Genomic DNA, 18,416 nt, shown 5'->3' with positions numbered 1-18,416 from the left:
GCACAACTTGACAAGAAGAAGGGAACGGTTGGTAGGACATGTTTTGAGGCATCAAGGGATCACAAATTTAGCATTGGAGGGCAGCGTGGAAGGTAAAAGTCGTAGAGGGAGACCAAGAAATGAATACACTAAGCAGATTCAGAAGGATGTAAATTGCAGTAAGTACTGGGAGATGAAAAAGCTTGCATAAGATGGAGTAGCATGGCGAGCTACATCAAACCGGTCTCAGGACTGAAGATCACAACAGCAACTTTCTTTTACCTTCCTTATTTCTAGGAGACACATGTGCTTTTTTCCAGTTACTCAAGACTTTTCGCTGTGGAGACATTATCCTCTAAAGTAAGAAGAATTAAGTCGCAAACTTATTGCAGTATATAACAAAAATGCATCTAATGATCTGGCAGGGTAAAGAGAATTCTGGTCCATACCTAACTGAAGAACACCAGGTACCGAATAAACGAGATTCGGCACATAGAATATTCAAGTAAAATCTGACACTTGAATTACGTGAAGTATGTAAGAAATTGCAGACAAAGTGAATCAGAACGCATGTAGCGCCATTAGGCATTCTCGCTCCGTTGTATGTAGCGTGTCAAATCCTGCAGCGCCGTGATAAAAAAGAAAAAAAAAACCTGCTCTGCTTCGACAGAGGAAGGCAAAATCTGACACTGTTTGCTGCAGGCGAATTAAACGTTTTCCATTCAACGGCAGCCAGTTCTCAAGCTGCGATAAATATCAAACACAACACAGCACATGTTTCTACACGCACACTACGGAAAGAAACCGTAACATTCTCTTCTGAGACTGTAGGTAGCCTCACTCTTGTTGGTGATACATATGGTACTGAATGGAAGCAAAGATTAATTTAGCCAATACCCAAGAATGATAAATCGAAGTTATCAGACGACTATAAGCTGACCAGCATATTATCCGCAGTATCTTAAGCAACGGATACATTGTTCATTATCAGTTCACGGATTACCTTACAACGTATATCATCAATGTTCAATATCAATCAGTGTTCCGAAAACACCATGCCATGGAAACTACTTTAATCAAAGTGATTGACGACATCAAGCAAGTTATGGACATTTTAACACTGATTCTAGTAAGATTTTAATACTGTTGATTTCGATATATTACTTATTAAAATGGAACAGTTGAATTTCTTGAACAGTGCAGTACTGTGGTTCGACAACTGACTCAAGCCCGTATCTCGTGGTCGTGCGGTAGCGTTGTCGCTTACCACGCCCGGGTTCCCGGATTGGTTTACCGGTGGGGTCAGGGATTTTCTCTGCCTCGTGATGGCTGGGTGTTGTGTGCTGTCCTTAGGTTAGTTAGGTTTAAGTAGCTCTAAGTTCTAGGGGACTGATGACGATAGATGTTAAGTCCCATAGTGCTCAGAGCCATTTGAACCATTTTTTTTTTTTTTAACTGACTCAAAAACAGACGTGAAGGATTCATCTGTGGCTAGGAAAAGTCATGAAAATATGTATTTTACGGAATCCCTCGCGGTCCCGCACTTTGTTCATTGCTTTTATCGCTGTATATCCACGATATTTCATCTATACTTCTCTCTTGTATCTCTCACTTGTATACCGACTACACCTAGCAGTCCCACACCTATGAATATTTCTCGTACATGCCAGTATCACGACGTACACAAAACCTTAGTCCTAAACTAAATCTCAAGGAATCACAAGTCATTCACACACCACAACGAAAATTGATCAACGCGCATTTTCGTGAAACTGTTACTGTTATGTTTGAGTCTACATCTTCAACAACATAATACACCGCTAAGCACTGAATGGTGCAAGATGGCGGGTACCTTATACCACTACTGTTTTAGTAACTTTTTCCAGTTCCATTCGTGAACATAACAAGAGAAATGCTGCTGCCTATATGCCTACGTAAGAGGCCTAATTTCTCTCATCTTCCTGGTCATTAAGCAAAATGTACGTTGGCGCCGGTACAGTCATTCTGCACTCAGCTTCAAATGCCATTTCTCTAAATTAGTGTTTCGCGAAAAGAACTCGTCGCCCTCCAGGAATTCCCATTTGAGTTCGCGAAACATCAGCCTTCTGTTGGTTTGATCTGGCTACCAATTCCCGCCTTGTGCCAATCTCTTCATTTCAGAGCAGCATTTCCACCTTCCTCAACTATTTGTTCGCTACATTATAATTTCTGACTTCCCCTACAGCTTTTACCCTTAACAGCTCTCTCTCTAGTATCATGGAAGCTCTATCCTTTTGTTTTAACACAAGTCAGTTCCTTCTTCTTGTCAGTGTTTTCCCAATATTTTTTACTCTCCGAATCGGCTGGAAAGGTCCGCATTCTTTATCTTATCAGTCTATCTAACTCTCAACATTCTTCTATAGCACCACATGTCAAACATTTTGATTCCTTTCTTTTCCGGTTTTCGAACAGCCATGATACACTACCAACAACTGTTTGTTACAAATGTACATTTTCAGACATTTCTTCTTTAAATTAAGGCCTGTTTGATACTAGAAGACCTATTTGGCCAGGAATGCCCTCTTCGCTTGCGCTATTCTCACATTTATGTCCCACTTACCTTGTCCGTCTCGTGTTATCTTGCTTTCAAGCTAAAGTAATTCTTTAACCTCGTCTGCTTTGTTGTCACCATTTTTGATGTCAAATTTATCGCCAGTCTTGTTTCTGTAATTCCTCGTTACTTCCTTCCTTCTTCGGTTTACTTTTCATATTCCGTAACCATTAGATTGTTGAATCCATTCAAATGGTCGTGTAATACTTCTTCACTTTCACTAAGGATAGCAATGTCATCAGCGAATCACGTCATTGACATCCTTTCACAATGAATTATAATTCCACTCTTGAACCTTTCCTTTATATCCGTAGTTGCTTCTTCGATATATAGATTGAGCAGTATTAGCGAAAGGCTGCATTTCTGTCTTACATCCCTTTTTAATCCAAACTCTTCGTTCTTGGTCTTCCATTCTTATCGGTTCTTCTTGATCCTGTATATGTTGTATATTCCCGTATTTCCATACAGCTTACTCCTTTTATACGCTGAATTTCGAATATTTTATACTGGTATAATGTCATTTCTAAGTCGACAGGATGTTTTGATTTTTCTTAGGTCTTGCTTCCATTATGAGGTGCAACATTAAACCTTCCTTTCAGGTGCTTGTAACTTTCCGAAAGCCAAACTGGTGTTCATTCCTCCGTTTTCTTTTCCAGTCTTCTGCATATCCTTCTTGTCCGTAACATAGATGCATGAGCTCTTAGCCTCTGTGATGAGGCTGGGGAACCGCCACTTACCACCCGGCGGCAGCTCCTGCTGGTGTGCCACCTCGCCTGCTCACCATCTTGTTGTTCATCCACCTCTGGATCGCCTTTTTTCCCACCGTCCGCGGGCTACGTTGCCGTTTGGGATCCGAGTGCAACATGTGCTAGAGTCCCTCGGTGTGGAGTCTGTACAACCCCAAATCCTGGGTTTTAACCGCCTGCCATTCTGGTTACTGAATAGGCCCGGTATTGCAGAACAAGAGAGATTGCTCTCCTGCCACCGTTTTTAATGAAGCATTTTCTATCATTTTATCTGAGCACCACGATTATGTAGCTGTTTTTACGGATGGATCGAAACAAGGGGATTCCGTTAGTTGCTCTGTTGTTTTTCCGGATCATGTCCTCAAGGTCCGACTGCCTCAGACTTTTACTGTCTTTGATGCAGAATTGTTTGCGATCTTGCGGGCACTGGAGCAGATAAGGCATTATTCCTGTCCTACATTTCTTGTCTGTTCCGATTCACTAAGTGCCCTTCACTCTTTGCAACGTTTGTATCCAGCAGATAAAATAGCCCAGACCATCTAGGATGCCCTCCTCCATCTACAGCGATTGGGGAAGGCGGTGGCTTTCTGTTGGGTTCCGGGGCATGTCGGCATTGCTGGGAATGAAAGGGAAGATCTCGCAGCCAAGGAGGTGTGTCTCGATCCACAAGTATCTTAGTGTGCTATACCCCTGCACGCACTCACCTCGCTGTTGAGCTCACCAGTCATGCATCGATGGGATAATGAGTGGCTGGAAGTGACTGACAGTAAGCTCCGTATAGTCAAGCCCACAATGCGCGTGTGGTGTACTTCCTTTCAGCCCCGTTGACGGGACGAGGTTCTCCTCACTCGGCTTCGGAAAGGCCACAGCCTATGACACATGGCTTCCTGCTCCGGTGAGAGGACCTGCTTGCAAACGGACCTGCCATCTCTTTTAGGCAACACTCGAACGAATGTGGTTAAAGTTTTAAAGCTCTGTGCCATGTCAAATGTTTTTACAAAGATTTTAGGGAGAGGATCTTAATTTGCTCACTGTGTGACAAGCTTGCCCATATTTTATGTAAGTGGCCAGCCGATGACAGTTTACTGCGGCATTCTTGTAGCTTCATTTTTCCTTTCCTTACCTTTTACTTTCTTATGTAGCATTTTACTTCTTTTCCTGCTTTCTTTGCGTATGTGTTTCAGTTTTATTAGGTCTGCCCACATTCGTTCCCTTTTATGTGTGTCAGGGCGCTGATGACCTCGACGTTGAGCGCCCATAAGCCCCATCACACACGCACACACACTTTGAGCAATAGTTCTCGCAGTTATGTGCCTATGCTCTCTTCGCGATTGTGTGGATGATATTTTATCGAAAGTCTGTTAGGAAGTCTTCACTCTCTTAAATTCCACAGCCCAACTTGAATAGTAGTAAGCTTACTAATTCTCCCAATAATTCCGAAAATTCGCAGGAAATCCTTGTCCTGCCTACACTAAGTCCAGAAATTGATAAAAATATTTCTCCTTCGAACCATTCCATTCACTAATCCTTCCTAACCTGTAGTTCATTACGGTGTAAATAGCGGAAATATCGGACGATTCGCGCAAGCTCTCAACTCCTGTGTAAGATATGTGCTCAAGATTCGACTGTTCTATCACATCAGTCCTTACTATACTCAGTTGCGTTGTATGCCACCAGGTAAGCGGCGTCAGTTTCACACCCTTCGTTTACCTCGTCAGTTTTTTGATCACTGGCGTCCTTAGTACTTCTCCTCTCGTGTAAAATCTCTATCATCATTACATAACTGCAGTACCAGAACGGATACGTCCGGCATCGACTGTTCCTTTGCATAATACTAAATCTTTCTCCATCTCCTTCTCCATTTCAACCACACGATTGTGGAACAAATTACCATGTAACCTACATCATATCAAAAACTACTCTGCATTCAAGAAGCTTTCATTGTCGTCGTAGCTTCCTTCTCCACACTTACCGGCTGTTATCTTCCTGTCCTCTAGGAGGTCAATATCTCTGTCGCACTGTACCTGTCAGGACTTTTCTCATACTTTACTGTTTCCGGATTCTTCCCTTCATCTGATGGCCTTATCCTATTATTTCCTGATTTTCCTCTGACCAGTCAACTTCTTCTTCACGTATTCATTACTATACATATCTCCATTATTACTGTTATTAATATCATTATTATTATTGTTATTATCATTACAAATTTTAATTCTGACGCGATAACGATGTCTGGTTAAATGAAAGAGGGCGCCCTAATCTTCCCAGGTGAAACAAATGTAAAAACAAATAAGTAGATTAACGGAAGCTTTAAGGATAATAAATCAGTCTTACAGTGTGTCAAAGCTAACACCTGGCAGCTTTCAGTGAGGTTCAATGGAATATAACCCATTACTTAAGGACTTCCGACGAAACATATATTCCAAATATCTACCGATCCGCACTTATAGCACAGAACGGTTAATGTATCGTGTGTAACGTGGAGCGTAACGCTAAAACGAAATGGGTTATTGCTTTCAGTAGCACTAAAAGTCATCCTGTGAAGGAAGTTTCGCATTTCGCAAATATGTCTGTACGTTGATTTAATAAAACAAGGACTCAGTGCTAGTTTAGATTTCTCGTTGCTTCTTGCACACACAATTGCTGCTCTCTGTGTTACAGCCAAATAATGCTCTGCCTATGGCACTGACCCTGGCCACTGGGTATCAAGGTAATAATTCTTTTTCACTGGAGGTATGAATTAAACAACGTCTTCAGTCATAACTTTTTCGTGTTTTACTAACTACAAATGCAACAGTTGCATTCACAACCAATAATAAGTTAGGAAACCTACTCATCCATTACGTAAAATCAAATACACAAACATACAACAACAGCGGAGTGTACAAAGTATCTTGCCCCAATTGTCCTGCATACTATGTAGGGAAAACGGGCAGAAACTTCAAGACCCGTTTTCAAGAACATGTAAATGCTTTCAAGCTCAAGAATTTCGGAAAATCAGTCATTGCACAACATATGTTGGAAACGAAACATGTCATCAACAGTCTAGAAAACAATTTGGTAATACTACACAACGAAGCCAATGGTAAAACGCTAAGTCTGTTAGAACAACTGGAGATATACCTCCACAAAATAAAAGAAAACAGAATTATGTTAAATGAACAAACAGATTTCGCAAGCCATAGTTAGTTCAGTAATTTTAAAGGCCTATTCTCAAGTTATTTCGTACATATGTCAATTTTTAACAGTTACATCTTTAGCACTACGAATAAATTCATCTTTGACAACACCATGTACAAAAACATCTGTGAAGTGTTTATAAACAAGTGTGTGCAAATGTACATTTCGAATGAAGTGACATGTACTAAAGCGACAGAGAAAAGAATTATTGTCAGTACTAAAACGTTAAAAATGCTTTCCTTGGAAGGTATAGTAAGTTTATACTGTTCATTTTCCACTATTTTGCACATATTTTCCGCGTTCGACTTCATAACCCACCATTAAACTTTTTCGTGACAGGAACATGCATTTCACCTCATTCAGGAGAAGAAATAAAACAAGTATTAAAACAAATTACACCTGACGATGGACCCACAGGGTCAGAAATGCATCGTGTAGTTAATAAAACACGAAAAAGTTGTGACTGAAGGCGTTGTTTAATTCATACACCCAGTGTTTTGAATACAGTCACATTTTGAGCTGCAAAATATGGATAAAATAAAAAATATAATTCTTTTTATTTTTGCAGAGCTTGATTATGGATGAAACTGGGAAAATCCACAAAGATCCAGCGGAACAAGACAATAATGAAAGAATGATGGACAAAAAGTTTCGATGGCAAACGGTGTCCCAGTACTTCCGTTCCGCTGGTGGGCTATGGCTTCTGTTTTCTGTCGCTTCCATGATAGTCATCGCACAAATTATAACCAGCGGTTCTGACTATGTGGTGACGTATTGGTAAGTAAGCGTAAATAATTACATCACATAAATAATTATAAGGTCTTTGACAAATTTTCCTATTTTTTTTTTCACACGTTATATGAACCGGTTTCATTGCGTTCGCCCAGAAGTCAGATTCTGTGATTAGAAGGCGCTGTCCAAATATACCTGTTGGATAACGTTCTACGATGGAACAGCTCCAAAGAAAATGTTTTACAGTGAGCAGAAGAGGCATATTATATTTTTACTCAAACTTCTGTTAATGCCAGAACACTGCACAATGTGTATCTTTACATTACAAAAAAAACTGAATTTTTTCACTACAACGGACAGTAAGGATAACAGAATTAAATTCATTCATAAAATAATTCGACTATTTCGTGAAATAAAATTTGTGTCATCAAGTTTCAAAGAGAAAATAAATTTCGTGAACTTACTAACTAATAATTACTCACTTCATCATTTTGTATGTAAACTTGGCGCCCCCGTTTTATTTAGATTAGCGTTACATGTTTCGTCGACGACAAGGTCATTAAAGATGAAGCTCAACATGTAGGGCAAGGATGGGAAGGGAAGTAAGCCTTGTCCTTTCGCTGGAACAATCCCAGCTTTCTTATTAACCGGTTTCTGGAAATTTAAATTCGGATGTCCAGATTTTTTTATCTGGTAAGAGATAGAAGAGATGGAAGCTGCATTACTTTTAATTGCATGTAGTGACTGATGTCGACGCTTGTAGTCCTGTGGTTTTCGTCCGACGCCACAGTAATGCGAAGTGTCATTCTTACGTCACATCTCAAAGAATGTTCTACAAATAGTCATGAAATAACTTCCTAATTTGAGTATGATTATAGCGAATAAAAGTACTGCCTCTAGGCAGAAGCTCAATGTGCGAAAAATGTGATTTTTTCTGTTACTACGCTGCTTGCAATTAAGAGGAGGGAAGAAAAGACTAGTCAAAATATTATGATGAAATAACGTATTCGTTAAACCCTATTTATGATACGTGCAGTTCTCGTTGCAAGTCGTTGTCCCATTTCCTTTCCGCTACAAATACGCTCGATCCATGAACTTTTCGCCCTCGAGTTGCCATTTACGCTCTGCCCCATGCCCAAGCAGCTGCCAAGGTCACGGATGAACAGAGTCTGGCACGCGTAATGACTCCTTCGAGAAAATATGTCACGTAAATTCACGCGATTTGCGGCGATTTGTTCCAAGGAAACACATTTTCGGTGATATCTGTACGGACGCTACGGAGCGGCAATAGCTGCCTAGCTCTTGCGTCCGGAGCGAGTCTGGAATGTTCCGTCACACAGCGGACCTTCTTTTGCTTGAGAGGCTCTAGGTGGTCGGGTCGGCGGTCAGGGCTCCTTAGCGGAAGCACTATAGATAACTGTTTGTTCGACATTAGGTGGTGGAAGGGGAGGGGGTGAGGTAGGGTGGCGAGCGAGGAGTGGCTAGAGGGGTGAGGGGGAGAAGAGAGGATGGCGAGCGGGGAGAGGCAGGAGGATGGAGGGGGGAGTAGACGCCAACACAAAGTGTATACAAGTCAGGCGCGTGGGAGTGCGTTGTTTTTTCTCTCAGCTCAGGGGAGCTACGCGCCCCAGGCTACGACTTGTCACTCGCGCTTGGTCTCTTGTGCTTGCGTGAGCACGAACTACTCGTGGAGAGCTAGCAAACGCTAGGCGTGCGAATTCGTGACTTGGTACAGGACCATGAAGAAATCGTACATTTTGTATTCCTTTACCTGAGAATCCAGAAGTTCGTGAGTCACCTACAGCTAAAATTCCTGTTCGGTCTCTACAACTAGTAGCGGATAGATAGAAGCATGACTAAACGTTGACCACAACGTCGAGAATACTTGTTGGACGCGACATAAGATAATTTCGCTGGATGCATGACGTGATAAGTATACAAACTACTCAGCGTTAGATGAGTTGTAGATGATCTTTGAGATTTTAGATAGACAAAGCCCGCCGTCTTCAAATACGGAGCAGTTTCTAGTCCCTCCTACCCCGCAACACGGTACACGCGCCGCAGAATAAGATAATGAGGGACCTGAAGAAAGAAGAAGATGGGCAGCAGCGACCATGAGTACGCAGCAGTCGGTACCAGAGCGAGTGGAAGCGAGGAGATGGCTACTACTAGTAACAGCGTCCGGTTATCTGCAAGGTAAGTGGAGCAGCCGAGCGAACGCGCTAGACGACGGCAAAGTGATGGCTGCCATGGCACCGAGCAGCTCTAGTTAACCATCCGGCTCATTCTCAGCGACCATCAGACTGATTTCAGTGGGAACATAACTTAACATTGGAGATTCGTCAATTGTTGTTATATCCAGTTTCAGCTTATGTCGACAATGTAGTATGAGATTTTGTTGAAATATGGTAAAAACCAAAGTTGTGTAGTGTCCACGAATTAAGATACACTTGAGAGACGTGTACACGGCGTGATAAGTGTGTTATACTGGTAGGAAATTAAATACTTGGAATGACTCTTGATTGTTACTAGTAAAAGATGTTCGTGTACAGGCGGGGAACGTGATGGCTGGGTGTTGTGTGATGTCCTTAGGTTAGTTAGGTTTAAGTAGTTCTAAGTTCTAGGGGACTGATGACCTAAGATGTCAAGTCCCATAGTACTCAGAGCCATTTGAACCATTTTTGAACAGGCGGGGAAGGTTACTACAGGACATCGCGAAGTAAAGCTAGCTCTCCTGTGCCTCAGATGCATTACGAGAGTAGTGAAGTAGTTAAACGGACAAAAAATTAAGGAATTCATTAGAATTTGCATTTAATATTTTTTTAGTCACTACTTTCGAACATTTCTGTTTATTCTCAAAGCGTTACCTGCGTTTGTAATGTTTGAATTTACGTAACACATTTGTTTTTCGTCAGGTCAGTATAATAGGTATTAGTCGACTATGTCATGGTTGCCTTGGTACATTGATATAAAATTCGATAGGAATTTTGTAGATGTTTATACAAAAAAATTTGACAGTCACCAAGGCAACTGTAATACAGTCAAATAATGGTCTGATGTAAAAACAAATGTAAGCTATTATGTACAGTCGAACATTGGAAATTGCAGGTAATGGTAGCAGAATGAATGAAAATGTTCGAAACTAGTCACTAATAAAAATATTATATGCAATTCTGATAGAAACCGTAACTAATAAATTACCAATACACTTAGTTGCTGATTCTGATACCAAAACAACGTTGCAATTACGTGAAAATGTTTTATCTAATCAATATAATGTTTATTTTTCCACATATACCCAGGAACATCTATACACTTGTCCCATCTTCTTATGACTTTTTATTCTCACATCGAGGAACTTTTTCCTCGATCTCGAAACCAGTTTTGTACTTTCTCTTTACCTCTCGTTACCGTCGCATTCGATGCCAGGCTCAACTTTTTTTACGTTGGACGAAACGGACAAAAAGCCACAGAAACAAGGTCAGGGTGTGTGAGAAAGGTGAGATAAGGGCTCCCAACAGACTTGTGTCAATATTTTCTAGCGTCATTTTTGCCGCATGAAGTTGTATATTACTTACACGAAATCTTTCAGCAATTTCTTCAACTGTAAGCTGACAGTCAGTTTGAATAAGTGAATCAATGCGAGATTCCATGGACGACGTCGATACTGCTACAGGATTGGTTACGTTTTTGCAACCACTTCCCGCGTCGTCTGTGAAACTACAGCTGCACTTTTTGTTCGCTAGAAAATGTGTCTGACGATTGTACACGTTCTGAAAATAACAGTCGCATTACAGAACGCTGTTCTTCAAAAGTACTATCTTTGGGCGGGCATACAGTCGTGACGTTACACGATCTGTTTACGCAAATATTAAACGAACAGATCACTAACGATCTTCGGAAGGTTGCCAACTAACACAAAATTTCACTTCCTTTCATTAGGCGTTGCCTTCACTATGTAAGTTAGTTTAACTACTGAAGGAACCTCACGTTAAAAGAAGTTAACAGGGACATAATAGAAGAATTAAGAATTCCTCGTCAGCTTGCATCGAAATTCGATGATAAAATGAATAATAAATAAGGAAGTTAATTTTAGCCTTGCAAAGGATTCTACAAATTCATAGAACGTATTGTGGAATATGATTTCCTATCCTATCATATTCACCTACTGGGAAAGGAAAAAAATGACTACCGCTACGCGCCTCTGTAATGGCTATATGTCTCCCTATAACCCAGTCGGGTAGCGCAATGGTTTAGTCGTTAGCTTACTGGACTCGCATTAGGGAAGACTACGGTTCAAGCCCGCGTCCGGGCATCCTGATTTAGATTTTCCGTGATTTTCCTATATCGCTTAAGGCAAATGCCGGGATGGTTCCTTCAAAAGGGCACGCCTGCTTTCCTTCTCCTGTCTTCCATAATCCGAGCTCGTGCTCCGCCTCTGATGACCTCGTTGTCGAAGGGACCTCTTAACACTAATGTCCTCCTCATAAGGCTACACAATATTAATGCCGTACAGTCTTTCTCAGACACCGATTCCCTGAGTTTAACAAACAATGTTCCCATGGATCTGTGTCGGCACCCTACCAACGATTCCCATTTAAATTCTCCGAGCATCTCCCTCGCCGTATTCTCAAAAACCTGAATACACCCAGTCAAAATTCTCTAGTTTCTATAAATTCTACCAGATTATTTATGTCACCGGCACATATTCGGAATCGACAGAGGACCAATCCAGGTTATCGGTTATTTACTGATTCTGACTTAATTGGACCTCATTCTAAAATATTTCACCGATAATTCATTTTCAATGCAATCTAAAACGTAAAAACGTAACCTATTGTAAACAGTCCGTTATTAAAATATATTTCTCAGCTTTTTTATTTTGTCTTGCCAAAGTACATGAATAAATAAATTACAATTTCAGTAAACGAGCGAAAATCTTCACGTTGCACCGAAGATTTAATGGAGGTATCCTCTTTAATGAAATCAAGTTGAAAATGTATAGCGCTATGAAATCGACTACGTATAGTAAAAGTAACATCTTTTTAATAAAGCTATCAACCAATGTTCCCTCAGAACAATGTCTGCACTCTACTAGTGATTCTCATTTAAATACTTCGAGCATCTCCCTCGCTCTATTCTAAAATATCTTAACACATCCAGTCTAAACGGCTCTAGTTTCTATAAATTCTACCAGATTACCTATGTCAGCGTTACATATTCGGAATCCACAGAAACCCAATCTAGGAACTGTTATCTGATAATCCTGACTTCATTTAACCCGTTCGGCAAGAGTTCAACGATAACACAGTTTCAGTGCTTTCTAGGACGGATCTGTTGCAAATAGGGGGTTATTACAATTTATTGCGAGGATCGGAAGGTCTGGCTATCATTCCCTAACGGAAGAGTGGGAAAATCAATAACAAAGGGATGCCACCAGGGTTCCGTCTTAGGTCCCCTGTTCTGGGACATCCACATGGAGCCGTTACTAGATAACTTACAACACAGTGAAGAAGTGCTAGAGGTGATAGCCTACTTGGATGACCTCCTCCTGTTGATTCCTGTTGATTGGCGGCCACAGCCGACAGGTGTTTTTTTTTTTTTTTTTTTTTTTTTTTTTTTTTTTTTTTTTTTTTTTTTTTTTTTTGTCAACAGTCTACTGACTGGTTTGATGCGGCCTGCCACGAATTCCTTTCCTGTGGTAACCACTTCATCTCAGAGTAGCACTTGCAACCTACGTCCTCAATTATTTGCTTGACGTATTCCAATCTCTGTCTTCCTCTACAGTTTTTGCCCTCTACAGCTCCCTCTAGTACCATGGAAGTCATTCCCTCATGTCTCATGTTTTCCACATATTCCTTTCCTCTCCGATTCTGCGTAGAACCTCCTCATTCCTTACCTTATCAGTCCACCTAATTTTCAACATTCGTCTATAGCACCACATCTCAAATGCTTCGATTCTCTTCTGTTCCGGTTTTCCCACAGTCCATATTTCACTACCATACAATGCTGTACTCCAGACGTACATCATCAGAAATTTCTTCCTCATATTAAGGCCGGTATTTGATATTAGTAGACTTCTCTTGGCCAGAAATGCCTTTTTTGCCATAGCGAGTCTGCTTTTGATGTCCTTGCTCCGTCCGTCATTGGTTATTTTACTGCCTAGGTAGCAGAATTCCTTAACTTCATTGACTTCGTGACCATCAAACCTGATGTTAAGTTTCTCGCTGTTCTCATTTCTACTACTTCTCATTACCTTCGTCTTTTTCCGATTTACTCTCAAACCATACTGTGTACTCATTAGACTGTTCATTCCGTTCAGCAGATCATTAAATTCTTCTTCACTTTCACTCAGGATAGCAATGTCATCAGCGAATCGTATCATTGATATCATTTCACCTTGTATTTTAATTCCACTCATGAACCTTTCCTTTATTTCCATCATTGCTTCCTCGATGTACAGATTGAAGAGTAGGGGCAAAAGGCTACAGCCTTGTCTTACACCCTTCTTAATACGAGCACTTCGTTCTTGATCGTCCACTCTTATTATTCCCTCTTGGTTATTGTACATATTGTATATGACCCGTCTCTCCCTATAGCTTACCCCTACTTTTTTCAGAATCTCTAACAGCTTGCACCATTTTATATTGTCGAACGCTTTTTCCAGATCGACAAATCCTATGAACGTGTCTTGATTTTTCTTGAGCCTTGCTTCCATTATTAGCCGTAACGTCAGAATTGCCTCTCTCGAGCCTTTACTTTTCCTAAAGCCAAACTGATCGTCACCTAGCGCATTCTCAATTTTCTTTTCCATTCTTCTGTATATTATTCTTGTAAGCAGCTTCGATGCATGAGCAGTTAAGCTGATTGTGCGATAATTCTCGCACTTGTCAGCTCTTGCCGTCTTCGGAATTGCGTGGATGATGCTTTTCCGAAAGTCAGATGGTATGACGCCAGACTCATATATTCTACACACCAACGTGAACAGTCGTCTTGTTGCCACTTCCCCTAATGATTTTAGAAATTCTGATGGAATGTTATCTATCCCTTCTGCCTTATTTGATCTTAAGTCCTCCAAAGCTCTTTTAAATTCCGATTCTAATACTGGATCCCCTATCTCTTCTATATCGACTCCTGTTTCTTCTTCTATCACATCAGACAAATCTTCACCCTCATAGAGGCTTTCAATGTATTCTTTCCACCTATCTGCTCTCTCCTCTGCATTTAACAGTGGAATTCCCATTGCACTCTTAATGTTACCACCGTTGCTTTTAATGTCACCAAAGGTTGTTTTGACTTTCCTGTATGCTGAGTCTGTCCTTCCGACAATCATATCTTTTTCGATGTCTTCACATTTTTCCTGCAGCCATTTCGTCTTAGCTTCCCTGCATTTCCTATTTATTTCGTTCCTCAGCGGCTTGTATTTCTGTATTCCTGATTTTCCCGGAGAATGTTTGTACTTCCTACTTTCATCCATCAACTGAAGTATTTCTTCTGTTACCCATGGTTTCTTCGCAGCTACCTTCTTTGTATCTATGTTTTCCTTCCCAACTTCTGTGATGGCCCTTTTTAGAGATGTCCATTCCTCTTCAACTGTGTTGCCTACTGCGATATTCCTTATTGCTGTATCTATAGCGTTAGAGAACTTAAAACGTATCTCGTCATTCCTTAGAACCTCCGTATCCCACTTCTTTGCGTAATGATTCTTCCTGACTGATGTCTTGAACTTCAGCCTACTCTTCATCACTACTATAATTGTGATCTGAGTCTATATCTGCTCCTGGGTACGCCTTACAATCCAGTATCTGATTTCGGAATCTCTGTCTGACCATGGTGTAATCTTCCTGTATCTCCCGGCCTTTTCCAAGTATACCTCCTCCTCTGGTGGTTCTTGAACAGGATATTCGCTATTACTAGCTGAAACTTGTTACAGAACTCAATTAGTCTTTCTCCTCTTTCATTCCTTGTCCCAAGCCCATACTCTCCTGTAACCTTTTCTTCTACTCCTTCCCCTAGAACTGCATTCCAGTCGCCCATGACTATTAGATTTTCGTCCCCCTTTACATGCTACATTACCCTTTCAATATCCCCATACACTGTCTCTATCCGTTCATCTTCAGCTTGCGACGTCTGCATGTATACCTGAACTATCGTTGTCGGTGTTGGTCTGCTGTCGATTCTGATTAGAACAACCCGGTCACTGAACTGTTCATAGTAACAGACCCTCTGCCCTACCTTCCTATTCATAACGAATCCTACACCTGTTATACCATTTTCTGCTTCTGTTGATATTACCCGATACTCGTCTGACCAGAAATCCTTGTCTTCCTTCCACTTCACTTCACTGACCCCTACTATATCTAGATTTCCCTTTTCATATTTTCTAGTTTCCCTACCACGTTCAAGCTTCTGACATTCCACGCCCCAATTCGTAGAACATTATCCTTTCGTTGATTATTCAATCTTTTTCTCATGGTAACCTCACCCTTGGCAGTCCCCTCCTGGAGATCCGAATGGGGGACTATTCCGGAATCTTTTGCCAATGGAGAGATCATCATGATACTTCTTCAACTACAGGCCACATGTCCTGCGGATACACGTTACGTGTCTTTAATGCAGTGGTTTCCATTCTGCATCCTCATGTCGTTGATCATTGCTGATTCTTCCGCCTTTAGGGGCAATTTCCCACCCCTAGGACAAGAGAGTGCCCTGAACCTCTATCCGCTCCTCCGCCCTCTTTGACAAGGCCGTTGGCAGAATGAGGCTGACTTCTTATGCCGGAAGTCTTCGGCCGCCGATGATGAGTATTTATCAAAACTTAGGCAGTGGCAGGGATCGAACCCGGGACCGAAGACGTTTTGATTATGAATCAAAGACGGTACCCCTAGGCCACGGGTCTACGAGTTGATTGCGAGTGATGAAAAGGTAGAAGCCCTCCTCTTGCACTGGACTAGCTCCTCTGGCTTGGTGGGCAGGGGGTGGGGAGGGGGGATTGGGGGGAGGGGGGGGGGGGACAGCTGCAGCCCGCCCACCGGCCTCGCCACAAGGCCAAGGGCACTCTTGAGCTACTGGGTTCAGCACGCTGTCAGCAACTTACTGGTCCCCCTCGGTGGCTCCGTCGTTGCTGATTTCTCCCGACGCTCCTTGGCAAGCTCACCCCACACTCTGCAGAGGCGGATGCACCTCTCGTCCTTCGCCGCTGCGCGCTGCACTGCTTCACAGTAGTACGCGCAGGGAATAAAACTTCCCTCTTACACGTCCGAGTATTGGCGTACTTAGAGTAGCGAGTTACGCTGAGAGATAATTTATGTTGGCACTAAAAACTGTGTGGTGGCTCTTCCAAGTGCGTATCGTATCGTTGCACGTCGCACTTGTGTTTAGTGTCATGAAAAGTCACGAGCAACAAGGCAAAGTGAAAATGCGAACACGATGATTGTATTTATGTACTTTAAGGGAGGGATAAAGCTCTCCTTAAGAACAACCAAGTAATGCCCATGGTTACGTCTTTAAAAATTACGTCCGTAACTCGTGGTCGTGCGGTAGCGTTCTCGCTTCCCGTGCAAGGGTTTTCGGGTTCGATTCCCGGCGGGGTCAGAGATTTTCTCTGCCTCGTGATGACTGGGTGTTGTGTGATGTCCTTAGGTTAGTTAGGTTTAAGTAGTTCTAAGTTCTAGGGGTCTGATGACCATAGATGTTAAGTCCCATAGTGCTCAGAGCCATTTGAACCATTTAAAAATTTCGAACGCAGGATTTCGTCTACTGTTGAAGGACACTGATTCTTCGCTTAGCTAGATAGCAGAGACACGATTCTCACTTCACAATAGATCGTCGGAGAATAGCTTAAACATGGACTCTGCAACAAGGGAGGAGCGATACCTCGATGAGAAAAATGGCTGGAAAGACGGATAGGACCGGTATTGTTGGAGTAATTTACAGTACCATTGCATACTCAACAACAAAAGAAGAAAGACATGATAGGTCCGAGGGCTCGGCAGTAAGTAAGTAATAAAAGGGGAGGGCTTCAAAAATTAACTGCAATCACAGGCGACTGCAGGTATCCACCGATTCGGCAGCACGGATACCAGCATGTCGTGTGTTGTCAGTAGCGTGAAAAAAATGAGCCAACGAAATAGTTGTCCCTATTACGCGTTGTCCATTGTGAGTGCGAATCTGTCTCTCGCTGAACTAGCCAGTTGTGATTCAGGCTAACTCAGCAGGCGTTCCTTGGCCAATTACTACGTAGCGCTTGGGCCCATTCCTGAGTTGTTCCCATAATTTACTGAGTCCAATCCATCAATCTGACACGTCAGTGACTGTGTCAGATAGCCATCCACCGCTGCGGTGGCAGCGAAACATTTCCACAGACAACACAGGTGTATCAGTTTTTATCGCGGAGCCGCTCCTTGTTATGCAAGGTAGCAGAATGACCGGCGTGGTTTAGGTGCTATTTGATTCATAAAGGAAAGATAAGAGTAAGTATCTATCCCTTAATACAGTGAGTGGAGGAGGAGGGTTAATACATGGCCCCGTGTTCCCTGCGTATACGAACTGAAGGTATACAACATAAAATGACAAAAAAATGGACACGTACAACATAATAAACTGACACGAGGCATAATAAAATTAACAGCACAATAAAATAATACAAAACAATAAAATGAAACACACAGCATAAATTAGCTTATGACTTAGATCAGTGGGCAAGCATTGCAAAGCGAATGGAAGGCAGTATAGTCGTCTCAGGACTAATAAATGTGCAATCTGCTACGAGTTGGCATTAAGACATTTCTTTCCGGATGAATTACGTCACTTGAAAGGAAACTGTCATGATCCATGGCTATGAATACTAAGGACATCCATTACTGGGTGTGTGAAAACATTACTTGTAATGCAAGGTGGTGTGATCGGTACAAAGTGTGTAAATGACGGTAATAGCAAATAGGAGCAAGTGAGACTGCGGTGATGTGAGTCAAGTGTTTTCATTGAGGTGTTAAATTGTAATAAAATCGTGGCAGTAAAATGATGAGATTCTCTCACTTGTTTTGTACCATCTATAACCTCTGCCACATTCTCTAATAAATGGTTCTTTCTTTAAATCCACTTACTCTGCTATGGTAAAGTATGCATATTTTATCTATAGTTACATTATTCCATGCTGAATAACAACGGCTGTGAGGATACGTGAGGGT

The 18,416-nt window shown here is 41.8% G+C and overlaps 1 protein-coding gene across 2 annotated transcripts in view; it reads left to right on the top strand.

The window, feature by feature from the left end:
* Positions 1 to 18,416, top strand: part of LOC126334845 (ATP-binding cassette sub-family C member 4-like) — a 357,709-nt gene that overhangs the window by 217,023 nt on the left and 122,270 nt on the right. For both annotated transcript variants that reach the window (XM_049997512.1, XM_049997513.1), the window contains exon 15: positions 7,064 to 7,272. In XM_049997512.1, the coding sequence (XP_049853469.1) occupies positions 7,064 to 7,272 (209 nt within the window). The remainder of the gene's footprint in view (positions 1 to 7,063; positions 7,273 to 18,416) is intronic.

The sequence above is a fragment of the Schistocerca gregaria genome, chromosome 2 (assembly GCF_023897955.1).
Source record: "Schistocerca gregaria isolate iqSchGreg1 chromosome 2, iqSchGreg1.2, whole genome shotgun sequence".
Lineage (NCBI taxonomy): Eukaryota > Metazoa > Arthropoda > Insecta > Orthoptera > Acrididae > Schistocerca > Schistocerca gregaria.
This window is presented reverse-complemented; position numbering and strand designations above follow the sequence as displayed.